This window comes from Tiliqua scincoides, chromosome 3, assembly GCF_035046505.1.
Source record: "Tiliqua scincoides isolate rTilSci1 chromosome 3, rTilSci1.hap2, whole genome shotgun sequence".
In the NCBI taxonomy this organism is placed as follows: domain Eukaryota; kingdom Metazoa; phylum Chordata; class Lepidosauria; order Squamata; family Scincidae; genus Tiliqua; species Tiliqua scincoides.
Genome location: NC_089823.1, coordinates 210,174,949 through 210,199,578, shown reverse-complemented (window position 1 = coordinate 210,199,578; position 24,630 = coordinate 210,174,949). Strand labels below are relative to the sequence as shown.

General features: G+C 44.6%; 1 protein-coding gene across 2 annotated transcripts in view; it reads left to right on the top strand.

The window, feature by feature from the left end:
* The window catches only part of PCOLCE2 (procollagen C-endopeptidase enhancer 2), an 83,057-nt gene that overhangs the window by 34,703 nt on the left and 23,724 nt on the right, over positions 1 to 24,630 (top strand). The window contains exons 1-2 of one of the 2 annotated variants that reach the window (XM_066618924.1): positions 9,622 to 9,804; positions 17,959 to 18,064. In XM_066618924.1, the coding sequence (XP_066475021.1) occupies positions 9,710 to 9,804; positions 17,959 to 18,064 (201 nt within the window). In that variant the 5' untranslated portion in view covers positions 9,622 to 9,709. Of the gene's footprint in view, positions 1 to 9,621; positions 9,805 to 17,958; positions 18,065 to 24,630 lie in introns of those variants that run through there. The other variant, XM_066618925.1, reaches the window with a different exon arrangement.

Sequence of the window (24,630 nt, the reverse complement as noted above, 5' to 3'; positions counted from 1 at the left end):
AATTTTGCAGACAGAAATATTGCAAGTCAAATATGTAACTGGGCATGAAGCCTATTTTGTCTTTCTAAATGCACATCTTCCTTTCCCATTAGATGAGCATGCACAAATGCTATTCACCAGTACATGTCTGTACAGTTCTTACAAAACATTTAAAAAGCAGGATGGTTGATGATCAAGAGGCATAGACAAATTAAGGGTTATGAGATGGCAACTTGGACATTTAAATTCACTGCTTTTAAATTCACTGCTCCAGAGGGAGATGAAGCAGCTTTCCAAAATACTGAGTAGCAATCATGCAGAAATAAAGTCATGCTCAGGGACATAGTAGAAGGAGGATGGGAAGAAGCAAAGCACCTAGGATTTCTCCTATAGGGGGAACAGTGACATCATCAGTGAGTTCTCAGGTACTGCCCTTCAAACTTTTTTTTCAAAGAACCTTAGTGGAAGAGAATAGTCAGGCTCAGCAGAAGGCAAACTGAAAAATTTACCTGAGGTAAATTTGTTAACATGAGTAGGCCATTGTTTTTCTGAAAGTCCACCTGAGAGACTATATGTGGCTCTTGTTGCTTTAAGGCTACAATCTCATGCACTTTTTTCAGGGAACAAGACCTATTCAACACAGTGGGACTTGTAAACCGTGAGACTGAGTAAACATGCCTAGGCTAGCAATGTAGTATACTTTTTGTAATTATTTGGGATTCTTTAAATCCTATTTTTCTGTTTCAAATTTTTATACATTTGTTTTAAACTGTTGCATAGTGAATGGATCCAATGACAAGGTGCAACAAATCATGTAAACAAAGTGAATCAACATTGCATCCATTAAAAGGTAGACAGCACCCAGACAGTCATAACTTCAATTCTCTTTTTATAATAGGTATTTGAGCAGGTGTGTTCAAGAGTGGAAGCAATTAATACCTGAATTATTGTAAGTTTCCTGTTTTTAATTGAACAGGTATAGTCATGGGAATTTAATGACTCAATAACAGCCTGAGCAAACAACATACAAGTGTGCTTGGGAAGGAAGTTGATGCACTGGAAAAAGTAACAGAGCAACATACGACAATACAATATTCTCATTTGAAAAGTGAATGTAGGCCTACTATGTGCAATGCTACCATGGGAGTACTATAATTGTTATAAAGTGCACATACCAGTACAACCCTGGAGCAAATAATGAATAGTATATGTACAAGAACCCACACCCAATTAAATAAACCATTGTTGATTAATCAAATTAGTTTTAATTGGCAATTGAATATGCATAAATCATCATATGACTAAACATTGTTGTGAAGAAAAAACATACTTTTTTGCCTTTAGACAATGCATGGATATTTTGCAGCTGGTACCTTCTTAGAAGAAGCATTTCCTTTGGCAGTTGCAGACCTACCATTAGGTCCGATGGGGCAAATGCCTCAGGAGCAAGCCTCTAAGACCTTGTGGAATCCTCTCTGAGGCTCCCTATGTAGGCTCAGGTCGTGCTAGGATTGGTGAGCCTCAGGTGAGTGTGTGTGGGGGGGTGGATTTTCGTGGGGGGGGGCCAGCAACAGCCCGCAGGGGGTGCCATCGTGGACCTTTGCCCAGAGCATGGGGTTGGAGAAGTCCACCACTATCCTTTGGTGTGAGAGTGAAGGGAGAATGTCTCTTCTTCTAACTTCTGCAGTTTTTATAACTACTCTTAAAAATTGTTATTGCTGCAATTCTATGCACACATACCTGGGAGTAAGGCCCACTGAACACAATGGAGCCTACTTCTGTGTAAACTGCACAGTAACATTTTTAGAAGACCTGTTGCAAGATTAATTGGGAATGCCTTTTCAAGTTCACTTTAAAAGTTTTTTAAGTGATTTATGAAACCAGTTAATCAATTATAGTTTTATCTGCTGCAAATGTTTTCATGCCCTCAGTGATCCAATTTGTCATAATATTTCCTAGTATTTTGTTTTGTTATTTGATTGCATTTTTGTCTTTTTATTCAGTGCATCTCCCCGAGGCCTTTTTGATGGCATTTTATCATAATTAAATCTTATGTAAAATCATAATTAAAGGTTGCAGGTGTAATATGTACTAATTGCTAATAATAAATATTATTATTTTTAAAAAAAAACCCCACCCTAACACCAAAGATTCAGGTGACTTTCAAAAGAAATTAAAACAATACAATAAATCAGTACAATTTAAGCCAATTCAATACAATATCATAAAAACAACAGCACCAGCAACCATAAATACTGAGGGAGTAGTTGCTAATCAGCCAAATGACTCATAAAAGCATGCTGAAAAAGGTAGGTCTTCAAACTACAGTGAAATACCATGTTTCCCCGAAAATAAGACCTAGTTGTGATCAGGGCCAGGAGGGAGGGTCGGGTGGATAGGTGGACAACCTGACTGGGAACAATGCACTCCTGTGCGCCACCTAGAAAGCTCCTGCTGTGCTGTCTTGGGCAGAGGACGCTGAGGCGGGAAGCAGCAAGCAAGACAACCCTGCCTACCAGGCTCTGAGGCTCTCCACACCTTCCAGGGAGTAAGTCCTTTTAACTATAAAGGGACTAACTTCTGAGTTGACAGGCAGGCATCCTCCTGGGTGCTGAGGGGATGTTTTTGTAAGATATATTTTTGTACATGTATGACTGTGGATTGTTGTACATTAAAAAAAAAAAAGACCTACCCCAAAAATAAGACCTAGTGTGTTTTTTTTGAGCAAAAAATATATATATATAAGTGTCTTATTTTGGGGGACACACGGTATGGACAATGAATGAGGGAGCTTGCTGAACCTCACAGGGCAAGGAATTCTACTGAATGGGAGCCACCACTAAGAATGCCCTTTGTGAGTCACTGCCAGACACTTTCTCATGGAGATGAAATCTATGCAGTTAATATAAGTCTATCTCTGTCTAAATAAGTGCCACAGGCTGCCTACAGCATTGATGTTATTTCCAGAAGCTTCTCCATCCAATATACAGTTGCAGGCATTCTCCCCTCCCCCCACCCAAAAAAATAACCTGGTTAAGTGCAAACATCAAGCACACTTCTATTTTTTTGCAAAGAGTAAAGAAGAATGATACAGTTTCCCTGTACTTAAATGCTTTGCAGCTTCTCTTATGGCAGCAATATTTTCACCCTCCTTGCCTGCCCCCAAGGTGATTTCATTTCCAAAAGAATTCTTGGATTGCCCCTCCACAAACACTGAGGCCCAGGACTCTGCCTTCGTGGTTCCACCGAAGACCTCAATGTGTGACCAAAAATTCCATCTGATTTGCTCACATATGGAATGCTTTATCACTATTGTCTCAGCAATGCAGTGCCTTAGAAAATTGGAGGGCCTGCTGTGTCTCAGTTTAGTTCAGGTACTGTTGTTTTCAACCCACTCCAATTATATTTAAGTGAGCAAGTGCCTGTTTCTTGTCTCAGATATACCAGTAGTGTGAGTTCATTGAAGATGAAAGGACACGTTTTTAAAATAAATGATGACGGATGAGAGCACTTACATTAAAGCCATTTTGTTGTCACATATATTAGAAGTCTGGACAGAGTACAAAAAATGTGTAGAATTGTATTCCCTTTTCTTGAGCTAGAATCAGTGCTTCTTTAATTTCTCTGCATTTAGCAGTAAATGGCAAACTGCATTTTAAAGACCACATGAATGCTTTAGTTTAAGTATCCTTAGGATTGTTCTGGGAGCAGGTTGGAATGAGTAATCTCTACCACAGAAGTAGTTTTTTATATCTGGTCCATCAAGATGAAAGACTGTGTGGCTCCATCCAACATTTCTGTATTCTGAAGAACTTCAAGGTACTCTTATGAATGCCCTTGAATCGCGGCCTATGTCCACACACTTATGAGTCTGGGGGTACTCAGAGGATGGGGGATGGAATAAGAGCAGATAAAGGTAGAGGCTCATTTGTGCAGTTGCCATGATCTTTTCGCTCTTATTTAAAAAGCACAAACAGGCTCAAGGGTATAACAGAATTCTGCCTATGTCTTGGAAAATAGATGACTATATTATCACTTGACACATACATACTTGGTTGAAGGCTGAAAAATTTAGCTGTTTATTCAGTATGTGATTCCTCACCATTGCAGTTACTGGTCCTGTACAATTTACTCCTGCACATATTCCCCCCTCCGCCAGTTCTGTTCTCTTGGGGCCAAACTGGAAGCGAAGTTAAATACATCATGTTCTGGTGTGGGGTTATTTTCTCTTTGAAATAGGAACCATTTAGGCTGCCTGGACAGGATTGGGATTGCAGTGCTGGTGCCAGGTTGCTGGGCTCTGGAGCAGATTCCTGTTCTGGATGCCTTACCATTGGTACTAAGGGTTCAGGGGATAACTTGGCATCTGAAGACAGCCACATTGGACTTGGGATCTTGACCAGTGGCTGCTATCTGTTGCCACTCAAGTACAGGTATTGGGACTGTTTAGCTCTTTATTTCCGTGTTGTTTTCCTGCTAAAAATTTGCCGCCACCCCCCCCCCCCCAACTGCTAAGGATCTCTGAAGGTGTCATTGAAGCAAACTGCATCTTTGTGGGGGGGGGGGATTTTCTGCCAGGGGGGAATGATATGTAGGTAGATGATCAAGCACCTTAGCTTTGACGGTCATATAACTCCCTTATAGAACAGCTCTATGCATGTCTACTCAGAAGTAAGCCACATTAAATTCAACAGAACTTAGAGCCCAATCCTGTTACCCCTAAGTGCTGGGGCTGAGCTCCAGTGCCAGCGCTGGGTGTCACAAATGTGCAGTGCTGCAGCTGGCTGGTGTTCCTTCAGCACTGACGGCAGTGAGTATGTTTTTTGGGGGGAGGTGGGCAGAATGGGTGGGGAGGAACTGGTCTGGGAAGGGGGTGGGACCAGCGGAGCCCTGCTCTGTTGTATCTTATCCTCCATATTGGCTGCAAAGCCCAACACAGTGGCTCTCAAGTCTGCACTGGCACAGATTTGAGAAGCCTCATTGCATGGCCTGAGGCTTTCCCTGGAAAAAGGGGACAAAAGTTCCCTTCCCCTGAGGAGACCTCTAGTGGTGCCACTGAGTGCAGCGGTAACTGTTTTGGTGCTGCTCCACCCGGCAGAGCTACCAGGGATAGGACTGGGCTGTTACTGTATAAGATTGAAGACTTTGAGCTTTACCTTCCATTTTTCTGAACCACATCAAGCCCAACTTTTCCTGTTGCCCCTTGCTTGACTGATTAATCAAAGCTAAATTAGATGTGATGCAAGAGATCTATCACTGGATCCCAACTTTTTGTTACTACAAGGAACTGGGGGGACCTCCAATTTTGATCAGAGTAGCAGTGCTAGGCTTGGGCATTAAAGCCATCTCCCTGTGTCATTTTCACATCCTAAATTGCTCTTCTGTTGTTAGCCCCACAGTGCAGAAAAATACTGGTAGCTGTGTTGATCCTGCATTTTTCTTTTCTGAGCTGAACAACAGCTTCAGGAAGAGATCCAGACTGACGGAAAGACACCTGTCTCCCAGCACTACCGCTTAAAATTGGACCCACTAACAGCTGTTTTAAAGTTTTTTTGTTTTTTTTTAAGTCATATGTGGTTTGGCCCCAAATTCTATTCATCTGGAAACATTTCCCCAAACTGCCTCTGCACTTCAGCAACTGCTTCTGGATTAGCACCAGAAAATGCTGGGGGGGGGGGGGGAGGAGAAGCTAGGTGCATGTCCTTGATTGCACTGAAAGGAATTCTTAGGCTTCTATGGAAATAAATTAGTTAAGTCTTCAAGGTGCTACATGACTCTTGGTTGTTTTAAGTGATCTTTGTGTCAGTTGATGGTTAAATTTGGTCTAAGGATGAAATCCTTTAGGTGAGTTGCTAATCTATGCTAACTGGGCAAAGAGGCATCTTTTAAAGTGGTGCCCTCATATATTTAGCAGGGGAAAGCAACTGTCACTTCTCACCCCAGCATGGCAACTTTTCCAGCGACTGTTGTTGGGTCTCTTCTGCATCTTTTTTTTTAGATTGTGAGCCCTTTGGTGACAGGGAACCATTTATTGATATGTTTTGCTATGTAAACCTCTTTGGAACTACTTTTTGTTAAAAGAGGTACATAAATATTTTTAATAATACCAGTCTCAGTATGATGCTCTTGGTTGTACTTGCGCATCACAGTGGAACAAAGGAAGAAGGCAGTCTCTTAACATATGTAGGCCCCAAGCTATTAATCAGCACTGTGAATTGCAAATAGAAGTCTAAAGAAACCAGTGCAAAATCTAAAGACTTCCATAACATAGTCCCAACAGTTCACTATCTTCAGGAGGCAATCCCCTCTTTTCTGCACCACCTTCGAAGAATATGACAACAGTTGTGACTAACAGCCCAATCCTAACCAAAGTACCCCGCACCACATAGCCAATGTGGGCTATGCTGCATCCTATGCAGAGGAATTTTGCAGGCTGGAGGTCTTCTTGAGGTAAGGGGACATTCATCCTCTTGCCTTGGAGAAAGCCCAGCTGCCACAAGGGGGCAACTCAGACTTGCGCCTGCTAAATCGCTGGCACAAGTCCATGTTGTCCCTTGTCAGTGGATCAGGCCTGGGAAGGGGGAATATGATTCTGCATGCGCTGCTACTGCCTATCCTGCCACACTCAGGGGTCCAATCCGCAACCTCCCACCCCATTGCACCTCCTCTCCACCCCTCTGCAGCTTGGTGTAGGGCAGGGGTATCCAAACTTTTTGGCAGGAGGGCCACACCATAAGAACATAAGAACAGCCCCACTGGATCAGGCCATAGGCCCATCTAGTCCAGCTTCCTGTATCTCACAGCGGCCCACCAAATGTCCCAGGGAGCACACCAGAAAACAAGAGACCTCATCCTGGTGCCCTCCCCTACATCTGGCATTCTGACTTAACCCATTTCTAAAATCATTTCTAAATCATTTCTAAAATCTAAAATCATCATCTCTCTTGACACTGTGTCAGGGGGGAAAAAAGAATTAATTTACAATTCAAATTTGAATAAATTTACATAAATGAATATATTAGAGATGGAACTTACATGAATGAATGAAGGTCTTGCAGTAGGCTCAAGGCCTATAAAAGGCCTTGCACAAAGCAAGGCTGGCCTTCCCTTCACTGCTGCAGCAGCATCACAGATGTGAAACAGCAAGCAGTGAAGGGAGCCCTCATGCAAGCAGTCAAACAGTCACCCTCACGCTGACAGCAGTTGCGTTGGGCCAGCACAGGCTCCAGCAAGTCTCTGGAGGGCCAGAGGCTCATTGAATACTGGGAGCTTCCTACAGGCCAGATTAGGAGTCCTCAAGGACTGCAAGTGGGCCCCCGGGCCGGGGTTTGGGCACCACTCACTGGTGTAGAGCTTATCTACTCCAGCACATGTTGCAGACAGCACTGGGGGGCTGGTGCAGGCCTTCCTGCTGGTGGGCCTTGCTTCTATGCTGTTGCAACATGCTTTATGGCATGTTTGTGACAACCGATGCCAGTGAAGCACACAATCTACCAGCACCGGGGGGGGGGGGGGAGAGACTGAGCCAAAAGACATGATTTCTTTCAGTATCAATGGGCATGACTGAAAGCCTTGTTCCTTTCAAATGCTCTAAGAGTTGCCCTTGTGTGAGGGTGGTCCCCTCAAGATCGAAGCAGAAGTTGGCTCTCTTGGGCTGTGGGAAAACCTGTGCCCTGAAGTGCTCTATGCAGATTATGTTTTGTGGATAATCAGAGGATGTCCTCTTTATACACTGTAACTTTAGCCCCTTTTTTTGATCATTATAAAAAAGCACCATTAACATTATTAAAAACAGCCAACCTTTTAATTTACTTGGATTAACAGCAAATAATTTCTCCATAGTAGTATAAAATTAAACTTTACCAAGGATCTTTGTAGAAGTCAAATACATTGAAGTAAAGAATTACCTTTTCATAACCAAAGAACATAAGAAAAGTGTTTTTGGATCAGTCCAAAGTCTGGCATCCTTATCTCCCCCCCCCCACCCCCGTGGCCAACCAGCTGCCTCTGGGAAGCCCACAAACAGAAGAAAAAGGCATAAGTCTCTCAGGTCATTGCTCCCCTGCAAGTGGGATTCAGAAAATATTCTTTTTTTCAGGCCAAAGAGAATCTCTTTGTCTGGAAAGTTTAGTCCTGTAACTTGTACAATTGTATTATTGTTGCCAGAACCTAAGGTGAGTTGTGGAGGCAGGTACTTCTCCAGAGCCATTTTGAAAGCATTAAATATGACACATTCATTAACATTTTAAATGAAATAACCTTTTAAAAGCCATCAATTTTGAGAGGATAGATGGGATGGCTGAAGCAACTGTACTGTAGAGGTATGCTATAGTTACCTTGCATAATAATAAACTTGAAAAAAGCATCAGTACAAACTGTACCTTCACATCAAGTGGTCTGCCTGTTCCAGTACAAGCATGAACCATATTTTTATCTGGTTTGGACTAGTAACAAGGGGAGGTTGTTTACTTCAACAAATTTTTTTAAAGCTTATTTTTCAAATGTATAACTTGCCTGTCCATTAAAATGGAAGTTCAAGGTGAATGACAATCTCCAAAATCATCATTAGCTTAATATAAATGTCATTAGTAAAAAGAATGCTCCACACAACCAATGCAATAAGAACAATTTAGAATGGTGAGGTGGCGTGCAAAATTTTAAAAAATTAACCAAGGATCTTTGTAGAAGTCAAATACTTTGAAGTAAAGAATTACCTTTTCATAACCAAAGAACATAAGAAAAGTGTTTTTGGATCAGTCCAAAGTCCAGCATCCTATCCCTCCCCCCCACCCCGGCTTAGTGCAAAACACTTAGTGTAAACAGCCTGTCTTACACTACTCCTGCAGCTTGAGGTGACTGCTTCAGTTGGCCTCAGGGATGGGCCAGCCCTGCATAGGACAGCACAATACATGCCAATAGGGAAACGGGTAGCAGTACTTGCCTATAGGAAAAGAGTGGAAGGCACTTCCCTGTACTTTCCCTATTGGCAATGCCTGTCCTGTGTTTTAGTATGCCTCCCCCTATGCTGGGGCAGTGATTTTCATGCGTTGATCCATGTACGTTTTGTGGTCCCGTCCTGCGAGGAATTAACAGGGAAACGGTGCCCTCCGGCAATGACATGTCACAACCACAAAAGAGGACCAGGCACCCCAAAATGTAGGGCATCCAAGAAAAATGTAGGACTCGGCAAAATAAAAGCTAAAAACACTGTTGTACTGATTTCACGTGGTTAATTTAAACACTATATTACTTGCTATTAAATTGAAAACTCTATCACATACAGGCTGCAAGCCTAACCACACTTTCCTGAGAGTAAGCCCCACTGAACAAAACACGACTTAATTCTGAGTAGACCTTGCTAGGATTGTGCCCATAATGTATGACTTGCAGGAGGGCTCTGTGTCCACTCCCAGGGAAAAGGAGGACACTGAAGGCTCAAAAAGAGGACGTGTCCAGGGGAAAGAGGACATCTGGTCGCCTGCACTGCCTGAAGGCAGCCCGCTGCTGCCAAGGATCCAGGGGGAGATCCTCTCCCCGCTCCCCATGAAAAGGGGAGGCTCCCTCCGGGCGAGGAAGAAGCCTGCTCTCCCCTCCCCTCTCCCGCCGAACAAATGGGATATTCACCAGCAGGCGCCGGGCAACTCCTCCAGGGGCAGCCCCGCTGTATAAAGGTGGCCCCGAGCAAGGCTGGCGCGCGCCCTGCCGCTGGCTGCCCTCGCCGGGGAACAGCATGAAGCCAGCAGCCGCCTCCTGCTCCCTGGCCCTGGGACTCCTGCTGGCCGCAGCCGCGCAGCCCTCCAGCCACCGGCAGCTGCAACGCCCGAGGTAACCTCTCCAGCCATCAGCCCCGCCGCTGCGACGGGGGGAGCGCAGGAGCCCGCGCAGGGCAGATGCGCCGCTGGAGAGCCCTTGGCCAGGACCGCTCCAGGCCCCCTCTGCGCGGGGCGGCCCTAGCAGAGCCCCAGCGCACTGGGGGAGGCGGAGGGAGCCCAACCGTTTCTGAGAGAAGCAGGGACGGGCAGTGGGTGGGGAGGCAGGGGAGGCTGAGCCTCCCCACAAGAGTCCTTCGAAAAGCGCCGCTGCCCTGTGGGGCACCCAGGCAGCCACCACCCACACGTGGGAGGCAGGGGAGGCTGAGCCTCTCCACAGGAGTCATTCGAAAAGCGCCAGCAGCATGGGAGGGGCCCAAGCACTCACAACCCAGACATGCAGTGGGTGGGGGAGTCAGGTGAGGCAGAGCCTCCCTACCAGAGTCCTTCGAAGAGCACCACCATTGTGTGAGATGCCCAAGCACTCACAACCAGGACGTGTGGTGGGTAGGGAAGCAGGGGAGGCAGAGCCTCCCCACCAGAGTACTTTGCAAAGTGCCGCCGCCGTTGGAGGTGCACAAGCAGAACAGTGTTAGGTACAGTGTTTTCTTCGCTCTCACATGGCTAAACTACCTCAAGAGCTGCTGGTTATACTTGTCCATCCCTTTCCTGCTGCTTGCCTCTGTCTTGCATCTGTGGGCACTGAGGGGGAAAATAGCCCACCACCACCACCTTCTTGCCCCATCCCACACGGAGAATGTTAAGGGCAGCAGCCCTCTTTCAAGGGAGAGATCACACTCTCTCCAAAGTGTGGCCTGTGGGTGGGTGTTGCTACCTCTTTCGCCTCTTTTAAATGCACAGGGATTGGTTTGTGTCAGTGATTTTCAACCTTTTTCATCTCACTGCACATTGACAAGGTACTTGTCAAGGTAATTGTCAAGGTACACTATCAGATTTTTTTTAGACAATTGACAAGGCACACCATGGTGTTGGTGGGGGCGGCATTCACATCCCCCAATGGCCCTACTAATAAATGACCCTCCCCCAGGCACACCTGCAGCTCAGCATTTTTGGTACATCAGAGTGCCATGGCACATTGGTTGACAATGGCTGGTTCAAACCCTCAGAACCAACTCTGGAAGATTTGAGTGCCGGGAAAATTTGAAGTAGCAATAATGCCTGTCTCTGAGCATGTGCAGGGTGCATTCCCCTTGCCACTGAGTGATCATAACTGGCCCTTATGTGGCCTGAATTGTGGAGCAAGACTGTTAGGTCAGTGGGGTGTGACTTCTAGACAGGCAGGAGCCTTGACAGCTCTGGTTTAGAACACAACCAGGGGTGGCCCAGCAATGAGGTTGGATGAAACTACCACTTTGAGTAGCAGGCTGGGGGAAGTGGCAAACTGGTGCAGGGCACCCTGCATTCAGGGGTGGATCCAGTGTTTATGTTGGGGGGAGCGTGTGCACTACCTTAACTCCAGAGCCCAGGTCAACCTGGGCTTCTGGTTGAACTTTGGCCTCCATGGCCAAAGTTTGATGGATGAGTAGGCATGGCCAAAGTTTTTTGGGTGGGTAGGCCTGGACTCCCACCTGGACTTGGAGCCCAAATTTACCAACCTCCTTGGCCAAAGTTTGCTGAATGCGTAAACTTGGGATCTTGCTTGGTAGGCTTTGTTGGCTGTGTAGACCTTGGCTCCTGGCTGTGCTTGAGCTGCTCTCCATCCTAGTGGATGCCCTTCCTGTTGGTATTACAGTTTGGGGGGACCACGCACCAATGCCCCCCCTTGGATCCACCCCACCTGCACTGCATGCCTGTTTGCCACCTCTTCTATGCAGTTACTTACCTGGCTGCCTCCCCATCCTATAAGTACTCTCCTTCTAGGGAGCGCTTGGGAAAAGGACCCCTGCCTCCTTCTCCACTAGATCTAAATTGATAAAGTAGCAATAGAGAGAATACTGAGAATGGAGATGTTCTGCTCCAGCCCAGCCAATTTAGAACCAGTAGCAGAAACCAGTGAAATGGATACTTGTGCAGGAGGGGGGTGAGCTATGTGCTGGCTGGCCTGGGCTGAGAGTGGGCAGAAGAATTACAGGGTGGTGGTGATGGTTTGGCTTAGGTCACCCCAGATCACAGCCTTATATGGATTCATTTGGATTTCAGTGAAGAATGTGACTATTCTGTTTGTTCCAGAAAGTAGAAGCTGATGGCAACATTCTTATTTACATGGCATCCAGTTCACTTGCTACTTGCTCACTACAAAGTTAACACTGTGATTTTTGAAGAGAAAACATGTGTCTTTAAACACAGGGAGCAAGCAGTGGACACAGACACAAACAAGAGAGTTGTGATTTGACACAGCTCCCCAGCATATGTCCACCACATGTTTATAGGCACAAAACTCCATTTTAAAAGGTTGCTCACTGTAAAACACAAGGAGCAGGGGCTATTATTTGCCATGTGAATTGACTTGGGGGGTAGAAAGGATTTTTTTAATGAGATAGTGGGCTTGAGGGCTGTTTCATTCAACTTGTAGGGGAGCCTAAACACATCCACACTGTGAAAGCTGCCCACAGATCCGTCCTACTGTATATTTGTATTTGGGATACACAGCTGGCAGTGGGTTCACAGCTCATGTGTAAGCTGTAAAATAGGCAGGTATGTGATCTTCACACATGAAGGTGTCTCTTTTTTTTTATACAGCTGGAAAAAACACCATGGTTGAAGCTTCTGCTGATCCCCCCACATCAGTGGTTCTCAAGCTGGTGGGTTGCAACCCACTAGTTTGTGTAAAGGTCCCCCCTTCCCTTTAAGGAGTGGGGGAAGGGGAGAGGCAGGGGATCGATCCCCATGATTGTGCCCATATGGGGGGATGAGGGGGTGCTTGTGACTTACTTTATGAAGACAGGGCTGCAGGAGGTACAAGGAGCCCTCTGCAGCACTCCCTGAGGCTTGGAATGTTCAGAAAAAACGGGCACAAAGCATTTCCATTTTGCAGGAGGTGCTTTGCGCCTGCTTTCCCCAAATGTTCCAAGCTTCAGGGAGCGCTGCAGAGGGCTGTGCAGGGCTCCCCGCACCTCCTGCATTCTGCTGCAGCCCTGTCTTCATAAAGTAAGACACAAGCACCCCCCCTCGTCCCCTAGCAGAGTGGATTGCGTCGCTGCTCTAGCCCCTCCCCCGTGAGAACTTACTGAGGGAGTAAAGCTCCCTCAAAGTTTGAGAACCACTGCCCTACATATTTGCAAAACGGATAGGGTAGTAGTGCAGGACAAATTCAGGATAATGTTTTCACAATCTAAAGTGTTATGTCAGTACATGTGTTGGCAACCTTCAGTCTTGAAAGACTATGGTATCGCGCTCTGAAAGGTGGTTCTGGAACAGCGTCTAGTGTGGCTGAAAAGGCCGATTCAGGAGTGACAATCCCTTCCACACTGGGAGCAAGTGCAGTCTATCCCTGGTCTGTCTCCCTGGCTATGGGCCTTCCTTCTTTGCCTCTTAGCCTCACATTGTTGGCCAAGTGTCTCTTCAAACTGGGAAAGGCCATGCTGCACAGCCTGCCTCCAAGCAGGCCACTCAGAGGCCAGGGTTTCCCACTTGTTGAGGTCCACTCCTAAGGCCTTCAGATGCCTCTTGCAGATGTCCTTGTATTGCAGCTGTGGTCTACCTGTAGGGCGCTTTCCTTGCACGAGTTCTCCATAAAGGAGATCCTTTGGGATCCGGCCATCATCCATTCTCACGACATGACTGAGCCAACGCAGGCGTCTTGCAATATGTTGCATACTACGTATATTTTGGGTGGGGTGAGGATTTCTTTTGCACTTCTGTTCTGTTGCTACATTGAATTGGCTGTAGGAAATGTTACTATGCAGACTCTTGTTATATAAAAAAGGGTTACCCAACCTATTCTGCTATGCTTTTGTGCAAAATCAAAGCTGTTGAGTGTGCAACAACTGAACTGGTGATGAACTACTGCTCCTGATATTCCCAGAGTCCTGAAATTCAAGTTGGTGCAACCAATGACCTACCAAAGACCAACAGTGCACAGTTGCATGTAGTTGTGTAGTACGCTTCACTTGTACCTGGGCTGGACTGCTCTCATCACCCTGCCCTTGGCTGCTTGAAGCCATGTGTAGGCTTGGCCTCTGTCTTGAGATCCCCCAGGGGAAGCCAGTTCTACCTGGAATTTGAAGGAGCAGGTAGACTTGGCCTCCATCTTGAGATTCCTAAGGGGAGGCCAGATCTACTTGGCATTTGAATGCTGAATAGACCAGCCCCCCCTCCCCCCATCAAAACTCTCCATAGAAGAGGCCAAGTCTACCCAGCATTTGAAAGGACAGGCATGCTGGCCTCCCAATTCTCTATGGCACTTACAGGCCAGTGCAGTGGACTTTCTCTGGGACTTGCTTTGGTGCATGGGACTTGCTCACAAGCACCTTTGGATTGCACTTTGTTACATAGTGCCTTGAGCTCAGTATGCTCAGCCACTTTGCTGTCCTGTTGATTGATAAAGACTGTTACAGCCGGGCCAGCACAGTCAAAGAGTGATGCTAGAGTGGGACTCTCTTGTTTTTGCTGTAGCTACATTTTCTATAGCTCTCCTCCATGGTTCTTTAAACAACAGGCCAATGCAAATCTCCAATGCAGAAGGATCCAGGCTAAAGTTTACAGTTCATTATAATATGGCAGTAAATTCTATGTAGAACAATGACCAGAATATACTCCAGAATGTTGAATTGGAAAGGAACACAAGAGGCCTCAAAACTACTATCCATCTCCTCTGAATTGTTCCCAGCTTACACAATTTATTAAATGCTCTACTGTATGGAGTTTTCACACATGAGACTTAAATGTTTTGCCTGTTTATGAGAGTGTAAGTTCTGAATCGACTAGAACATTTATCTTATTTTAAAATCACTTTCTTCTGTTTCCTTTTCCATATAAACCCCACCAAAGAACATGAGAAACTCAAAGGCATATTCCAGTATCATTTGTAAAAGTGGTACAAGTCCAAACTTCGTATCGTCTCTCCAGCTGCACTAATTGTTGTCGGTGATCCTATACTAGATGAATGACCACAAACCATCCTTCTCTAGAAAGCCTGCAGTGCTATTAACCCTGATAACATCCTGAAAGGTCAATTTCGAGTCCTTTTTGCTTAATTATAACAAGAAAGAGAGAAGAAATTATTTTTTCAGAAGCAGTTGCAATCCTACACACATTTACTAAGAAGTCAATGCCATTCAACTTAGTGGGATTTATTGCTGAATAAATTGATTAGAAAAGTGTTGCACATATATGAACAATCCTAATAGGGGTAGTAATTAATCTATGTTAGGGTGAACAGAAGGGAGACTGTGATCCACAAGTGGACCATTGGCCATTTTCTGGTGAATGATCTATTACGGGCTAGTTGCTGGGATTCTTGCAAAAAATGCTGGACTTGGTCTGGAAAGGAATAATGCATACACAAAATAAATTAACACAATTAGGATGAAGGTAGACATACATTCTAAAGTGCAGTAGGCATGGTGGAATGTAGATTGGTTGCAGAGGCATTTGTTTCAGGAGAGAAAATGGGTGTTCAGGTATTTCCACCACAGTTAGGATACATGTCTCGCTCACTTATTTATGCTATAACAAGAAAGCTGGGGTTTGCTTTGTAAATATAAAAGAGGTAAAAGACAGCATTTCTTGTAAAGAAAAAAGTAGACCATGAAAGACAGAAGTCAGCCCATGACTGACTTAGAAGATAATTCCTTCTTTCTGCATTCGTCAACGGTTTTCAAGATCTGGGTCATCTCTTGTCCCAAGTGAGATGGAGATGACTCACTGAGTGAGTCTTGTCCAGTGACCTTGCCATGGCTACTCCACCCAGCCATGTGATCTCTGTTGCCTTTTTTGCCCAATGTTCACTGCTTGAACACTTGAGTCTTGGTTGCCTTTCTGTTAATGTTCCCTTGATCATGTTCAGACGGTCTCTTTTTTCTGATGCGCCAGTTACTCATTTTATTCCTCATTACTGCTGCCGGTGCTTCAGAATAGTTATGCTTCCTTTCCCATTGCTTCACACAAACAAACTTCACATTGCATTTATAAAATATTTTCCTTGCCATCTGTTCTCTAAGTTGTAAATTCCTAATAGAGTATTTTGGTTTTTCATTATACAAGTGCTGGCTCTTTGACAACCATCCATAAATCTCCAGAGTTTATTTCATTACTCATTTTGACTATTTTGAATAGCTGCACATGATCTGTATGCAGTCATGGTTAACACTGCATCCTGGTTATCCCCAAGTGCTCCATTGTTTCCTTTACAGATCCATATACTTTTACTGCCCAATCCTAACCCCCACCATTGGCATCCATGCAGCCGTAATGATGGGCCACACGCTGCATCCAGTGGTGGGCAGAGGTGATCAGGAGGCCTGCCAGAGGCAAGTAAAAATATTTTCACTTCTCTCTGTATAGGCCTGCTGATGGCTTCTGTTTCTCTTCAGACTGATGTTGTAGGTGTTTTCTCTCTCTCTCTCCCAAGAGAGAAAAGGGGCAGGGTGGATTTAGAAAGAAAGCATAGGATCCTGGCGCACACTAGTGATGCCAAGACCCATACCCTCCCCCACCCTGAAAGCTTGTGGAAGCTCTACTGGTGCTGGTAAATTGTTAGCAGAAGCATGTCATGGGTGAGCAGTGCTGGTAAATTGGCAGCGGGGGGGGGGCATTTCATCCCCTCCCCCACCCTGAAAGCTTGTGGAAACTCTACAGGTGTTGGTAAATTGTCAGCAGGGGGGCATTTCATGGATGGGGAGGGGAAGAACAGGACAACCCTGTTCTCCCCCTCGTCACCCATGACATGTGCATGCCATTGCTCCCTTGCAGAAGCAGTCCGGGAGTGTGCCACAGTGCCCAACTTTTGCGCCACTATAAAGGTCCTTGCATTGCTAGAACATGCGTAGCCCAGATAGAACTAGTTAGTATGCTATAGTTTACAGTGGAGAGTCCCAGTCCAGTAAGCTATTGTGCAGGCACAGAAGCTTATAGAACTGGGCTTAACCCATTTCTGCCCAGCCCGAAGGGGTACACATTTGATCCTTGTATTGTATATGCAACATTGGACAGAAATGACTTAAGAGAATATCTATATGTATGCCAAAATGTCATGCAATGTCACATACAAAATTTAGGCTGCAATCTTAACCACACTTTCCTGAGAGTAAGCCCCATTGAACAAAATAGAACTTACTTCTGAGTAGACCTGGTTAGGATTGTGCCCTCAGTACTGGAACTGAGTTCAGCATCCTGAGAACTTTGGCTTTTATTTCAAAAGCAAAACAAGTTTCTAGCCCAAATGGATATGAAATAGACTTGAACATGTGCAAACAATGTCTGGTTGCATTTCTGAAGCCACAGTTGGAATCACCAAAGGTTCCAGTCAGCATAGTTTCTTGTTTGCCCCATGAAGCACAAAAGTCATTCTGTACAGGCAAATTCTATTTAAGCCATTTCTGCCAACGTTGCATATATGCAACAGGGATCAAATGTGTACTGGGCAAAAATGGCTTAATTTGCAGGAGCAATACAGTTTTTGACTTGGTTTGGCACAACATTTTTAGTGCAGATTAAATACAGCCCTGCTTAAGAGTATAACTGTCAACAAAATAGCAAACACCAGAGTAATGGTGCCACCATTGCAAACATGGTGCAAACAACAGCTGCCACCAATGTAATGCTTGACAATGGGCAGATCTAGGCCAGCAACAGCCATAGTTGTGGGAGTGTTCATTATCATATGTGAAGTTTTGCCTGAAGTGTGGCTATTCAGCATCTTCCCAGAGGCTACAAATATTCCATTTTTTTCCCAGTGGAATGAACCTGAATGATTAATAACAAATATATACATTTCTGGTATCAGTTATGTTAGGCATCCATATTGCATTACATTTTAAATAGCTGCAGATAGTTTCATTGCTTTTCACAGATGCCTTATATAAATTTTGGCAGTGGTATATTAGATGGTAGCCGTTCTATCCAGACTTTATAATGCTATCTCAAAAGTAAGCAAAGTTTTGTGTGTTTTACCTGTCCCTTCTTGTACATTATATTTTTGCATTGTTTCTTCTTAATTGAATTTATAATAAGAAAAAAATATAAAAACAAATTGTTTTTTCCCCCCCAGGTCTTTTAAATGTGGTGGAGTACTTACAGGAGTATCAGGGTTTATTGGGAGTGAAGGATTCCCAGGAGTCTACCCTCCAAACAGCAAGTGCACTTGGAAGATCACAGTAAGAACTTTTGAAGTCACAAATCATGTTGAATAGCATGCAGTCTTGTTGCTTCAAACTGTCCTCCCCCCCTATGCATATGTAGTGGCTTTGGATCTTTTGCACTACGTAGGGTGCAAAAGGGCTCAAACAGATAAAATTTAATTGTTACAACATAGTAGTAGCTGAGCAGAGCTTTAGTAGCAATTACGTTAGAAAATGTTCTGTGATTGATTTATGATGACATAGAATGAGCAGGTATTATATTACAATCACAAAAAGTTCAGTCTTTGATTTCTCTAAGTATAGAAGCAGGTCGTTCAACACATTATTACGGCCTTGGCACAACCTTTGAGTTGTGGTACTACCACTGCTGTTACTGTTACTGTCTCTCATAGAAGCAATTATAGGCCACAAAACACAGAGCATCACATAGCAATACATTTAACATAATCCCTTTCTTGGCAGACCTCAGCGATTTGGGTTGGGTACTCTAAGAACGCTCAGTATATTCAACATATAAGAATATGACATGAAAATAACATTCAAGATTGTCATAATCTTCTATGTAGCTAATTCTGTTAAAAGGTTGGTGACAAGAAGCAGATTCTGAAAAATCTTTCTGTGGACTGGAACACCTTAATTCATTTTGCCTCTCAATGTTACTCTTTCTTTTGAAAAATCAAGCATTTGAAGACTTTTTCAGGTTGGGAAAATAACCTTTTAAACACAAATCACTGATGAGATGATGAGATTTTCATTCATGTGGTGAACACTCTCTTCACGAATGTATGTATTTTTGTATAATACAATCAATAATTTAATTCTACATGAGACTGTCAGTCTTACAACCAAATCCTATCCACCACCACCCCGTGTCATGCTGCATCCAGTGGGGGAAGTTAGAAGGCTGGAGGTCTCCTCAAGGTAAGGGGACATTTGTCCCCTTGCCCCGGGGTAAGCCCCAGCCTGTGTAATGGGTATACTTGGACCTGCACAAGCTGAATAGCTGGTGTAAGTCAGAGTGGATTTGTTGGAAGATCGGGCCTGAGAAGGGGAACAGGACACTGCGCAGACAGCTTCTGCTGATTCTGTCCCCTCCCAGGCCTAATCCACCAACCCCCCGCCCCCTTCACTGCCCAGTTACACCCAGTTACACCCAGCTGCTACAGTGGCAGCCTTCCCAGCAGAACAGTAAGCTCTGATTGCACCAGGGAGGCAGTTTTCAGCATCCAATGGTCTCCAGTTTGGAGACTATTTTTGTACTAGATCAGATTATTTTTACTTCCTGATCTGGCCCATCATGGAGAGGAATGTAAGCATACATGTTTGCCCTGCCCAGTGAGTATGCCATCTCTACAAGGGCAAACATGTGAAATCCAAAGACTCAAAAGAAATCCACAGTGGTGGTGACTAATGCAAACCATTTTCCACATCTCTTCTTCCCAGCTGCAGCCCCACGGAAGTCTGAACTCCACAGAAGGTGTCTCTGCCTATTATTCAGGAATTCTGTCCTTACATTGCAGCCCCCCCCCCCGGACCACATCTCATGCTATTGCCAAGGGTCCCTTGATACTCAGGAATAACTTTCTGGAAAGTTCAGGGGGCTACAGCAGAAAGGAGGGGGTGGGTGAAATGGCTTGTGGTAACACTGATGCTCCAGCATTGCTGTGATTGCTTGCTGATGCACATAGGCTCAAATTGCATGATTCATTTCTTAATTCATTGAATGGTTTTAGTCAACATGCACTGGAGTTTACATTCAAAGGGGTCATTCTCACATTCCATCCCTGTACTGATGGCAGTGGCAGGGACAGCACACTTGGGTAAGCAGGGAGGATAGGAGTGTTTGCACTCAACTCCACACAGTGGATTTTATGATTGTCCAGTGTGATCACTGGACCCCATTAGGATAGGTATAGTGGTTGCTATTATTGGAGTGCCTCCAGTACTTTTCTCTAGTTCTAGTTAGTCAAGCCAGCTACTGATTTGTCTTTCTTTACATGAGATTTCTCCAGGAATGACCTGCTTTTGTTCAAACTTGTCTTTTCTGTCTTAAGTTCAGTAACTATCTTAAGGGAAAAAAACAACCTTAAAAATTGAGCTTCCTAGGATATGGAATTTTTAAATCCAGTGCAAAACTCTATGGGCAGAGACCCGCAGTCCTGACTGTAGACAATGGCTGGAAGCTATGGGACTTAAGGACTTAAGGATACATGTGATAGATAGTAGCCAGTATGTCAAAAAATGGAATTGGAAACATATGGACCACAATGTCTTTCATTCTGGTAAATCTTGCTAAAGATGGGTGATAGAAAAATAATATCCTTGCTATATATGATGCTTAGCTGTAGCAATATAGGGTAACAGTCCAAGCGTATCCAAGATTGTGCTATCAGGAGGAGGGATTTACAACAGTGGAAGAGGCTTCCTCTGTCATAAAATGGCTGCTGACAGGGTGCAGGGCACTCCATCTGTGGCTATTTGGGGATTACTGCTTCAAGAGGTGGCAGTACTCCACGTCTGTCGCTCGTTACTGCCACTCCTGCCAGACCAGGTAAGTCAGTGGTGAGGGTGGGGGCTGGGTGGGGAGGAAGCAAAACTGGGCAGGAAAGGGGAGACATGGAGGTTGGGGAGGCTGTGAAAGGGGATGGATCAGGCAGGAATGGCACATGCTAGATCCTATTGTCACTTTTAACAGCCTCTCCACTCCTTTTCCTCAAATCTGCGCCAGATACAGAGCTGACACCAATCCTAAGAGACCCGTTGCAGAGCAGGAAGCTTATAGAGGGGTAAGGGAAAATAATTCCCCTTTCCCCTCCAAAGCCTCCCGATCTGTACACACACTAACCAGATGCGGTGTGCTCATTTTTGCAATGGCTACATTGAGAGGGGGGATAGTATTTGGCTCTGCGTAATTGTAGCGTTGAATCCTTGATGTTGTTACAAAGGCATCAGTCAGACTGTTGACATTTTGTGAATCTCTACCATTGTGAAGATGTGTTAAACAGCATTAAATTTTAGCTGCATTGCCTGAAAACTCAGAACCTATTATTTTATTATTCTGTAACACTCTGTAACAATCTATGGGATTCAATCTCTGCCAATACTAGTTTTGAAAAAGAGGAGGTGTTATGATTCTGTTGTCCATTAAAAGTTGTGAATTTGACTGGTGCCATAGAAGTAGCAAACAACTTCATCCCCACAAGGAGTAGCAAGAAATATTTTGTTCCCTGTAAAATAAGGTGACTGATGTATGTACATAAGATGTTAAGCTGATTGGCATTTGTCTGACTACAGTCCAGACATCAGAGCATCGTCAGTTTAGAAGGAAATTAGTCATGACAAGGGTAGTAATGGAACATGTAACTAGTTAATTTAACCCACTGAACTGAGGCATAATCCTCTTGACTCATATAGGAGCAGAATCAGTCCCTGAATATCTGCATTCAACATCTGATATATACTTTAGTTTCTGATTATTTGGGTGATTCTTTTTTTTAACACAGAAGTTTTTCTTTTCCTGCCAAGACAGCAGGAAAAGTAAATATTTACATGGGAAAATATAACCACAAAAATTGTAAAGCTCTACCACACTCACAAAAATAAATCCTTTTGCAGATTCAGTAATGGCATTTTTGGAACTAAGCCAACTTTTGTTCAGGAAAATTGTTCATTTTTTTTTTAAAAAGTGACAAGATCTGGCTTTCTGCAAAATATTTCAGTCTTTGGAAGTATGTGCATGCATGTGTATATACACTTTTTAAAAATTATGTAGTGGAAGTATCATGGTGTCAGGCAGTGATTTTCAACATTTTTCATCTCATGGCATACTGACAAGTCATTAAATTGTCAAGGCATTCAACATAAGCCATTCAACATAGAAGAACACATTCAATCCAGACAACAGCTGACTGAAGAATAATACTGGTTCTGCCTCTTTCAAACTTCCCTGTAATGTCTCCTCCTTTTTATGTGCCAGCATCTGGAGGGAGATGGGAACCTAGGGGTCCTCTCAGAGACATGATTCTCTTCCAACTCCTTTGCTGGCCATTCAAGCTACCTCATTCTCCCGTGCCAGTGCACAAGGCCCAAAGTAGGTGCTTCTGATTCTCGTACCAGCTATTTGCGCTGCACCTTGTACTGCCACGCAAAGCTCCAGGTGGTGATTTTTGCCAGCTTTTTGAGCCGCTTTTTCCCCCACATCGCGGCATGAGGTTCATGGGTGTCTCCTCTGGCCCCCTTGTAGGTCATGCTGCAGGCAGGGGACTCACATCCCCAATGGTCCTGTTAATAAATGATCCACCACAAACTCCCATGGCACACCTGTGGATCATTTGTGGCACACCAATGTGCAGTGGCACAGTGATTAAAAATCACTGTAGAGAATGGAGCTGCATGTTGGAAACAGAGTGGATAGGGAGATGCTTTTTACACTCTCACATAATACCAGAACCAGGGGACATCCACTAAAATTGAGTGTTGGGCGGGTTAGGACAGACAAAAGAAAATATTTCTTTACTCAGCGTGTGGTCGGTCTGTGGAACTCCTTGCCACAGGATGTGGTGCTGGCGTCTAGCCTAGACGCCTTTAAAAGGGGATTGGACAAGTTTCTGGAGGAAAAATCCATTATGGGGTACAAGCCATGATGTGTATGCGCAACCTCCTGATTTTAGAAATGGGTTAAGTCAGAATGCCAGATGTAGGGGAGGGCACCAGGATGAGGTCTCTTGTTATCTGGTGTGCTCCCTGGGGCATTTGGTGGGCCGCTGTGAGATACAGGAAGCTGGACTAGATGGGCCTATGGCCTGATCCAGTGGGGCTGTTCTTATGTTCTTAGAGCATTCCATTTCTTTTTCTCTGCTTTTTATTTATTATATATAGCTTGGCTCTGTCACAGTTTTGGCAAATCACAGCTAGAGACCACTGGGGGGTCTGGGGGGACCACTGAAAGCAAAGTTTGGTGGTGTAGCCCAAAAGCAAATTTTTCTCCATTTGAATATATACACTATGCCAGCGCTGCAATACTCAAATCAGATTAGAGTCTTACTTGACTCTAGTCATTTGTCTTTAGTCATTTGTTCCAAATTACGTAGATTTGCATTAGTAAAAAGTAAATCCTGAATCTGTCCTGTTTTGTCTGTCCTGAATCCATTGCCCATGAGTTGTATCGCTGGGCAGCTGTCTAGGATGCTCAAAAGGGCCCACTGCTGATCCCTGACTGCCTTTAGTCTTCATGTGGTTGTGGCAGAGTGATACTCAGGCAAGAGCACTGCCCTGTCATTACTACTTCTTTTCCATCCCATACCCCAAGATAAACTCCTCTCATAAACCTTCAGGGGAAGCTTCCCTATGTAATAGAGGCCCTATGAAGGACAGTTTGCTAAGGGCCCCCTCAAACCTAGACCTGGCGTTGCTGTTGTCAATCATTTTTAATTGGGTTGCCCTAACAGCGCAGTCCTACTCAATGGCATCAGCCAGATACTATTCCCTTTTTTGAACAACCTCCCTGCCCCCTTTGTCTATTTGGACTTGTGCTAGCTAAAGAGCTGGTGCAGGTCCAAGGAGACTTATTGGCAATTGGAAGGCTTATGGGGAGGTAAGGGGAAATATCTTCCCTTATCGCTTCCAAGTCTCCTGATCTGCCCACCCTCCACAGGATGCAGCGGTAGCTGCTTGAGTGCTGTTTGTGACAGCCATAAAGTCATCTGCAACAGCCATAAACCCTAGTTCCAGCAGTGGTAGAGCCCATTCGCTCTATGGCAATGCTATAAGACAGGGGTGTCCAAACATTTTGGTAGGAGGGCCACATCATCTCTCGGACACTTTGTCGGGGGCTGGAAAAAAATTAATTTACATTTAAAATTGGAATAAATTTACATAAATGAATCTATTTATGGATGGAACATATGAATGAATGAATGAATGAATGAATGAATGAACGAAGATCTTGCAAGAGCTCAAGGCCAACCTTTCCTTTGCTGCCACTGCTGCATCGCAGACATGAAACAGCAAGTAGTGGAGGGAACCCTTGTCGCACAGCTCAGGTGAGAGGTTGAACAGTCGTCCTCAGACTGAGAGCAGTTGCGTCGGGCCAGCACGGGCTCCAGCAAGTCTCTGGAGGGCCAGAGGCTCATTTGAGACTAGGGCTGGACTGGGAGCCCCTGAGGGTCGCAAGTGGCCCCCAGGCCGGGGTTTGGGCAAGTGGTTCAGAGAAGGTGACTGTTTGACTTAATTAATTCTTTTAATGCAAGTGAAAAATGCTGACACTTAATAGCATTTGCCTCACCTTACATAATTCTCTGGCAGTAGAAATTTTGCTATTATACATGTAAGTATCTTTCACAAGTCATTCAGTTAACCATGAACCATAATGCTAGTGTAAACACTAACCTGAATGGACCCTTTATTTACATGATGGAGAAGCATGAATGTTCACGTGGCCTCATCACTCTGTAATGTAATATATATGAGATGTTGCCATATATTTATGTAATCTTATTCTTCCAGTTTCCACGGGCATGGGAATATACGAATCTTGCTAGCACATGACCTGTTGCACATTACAGTTTAATATTTCACAGGCA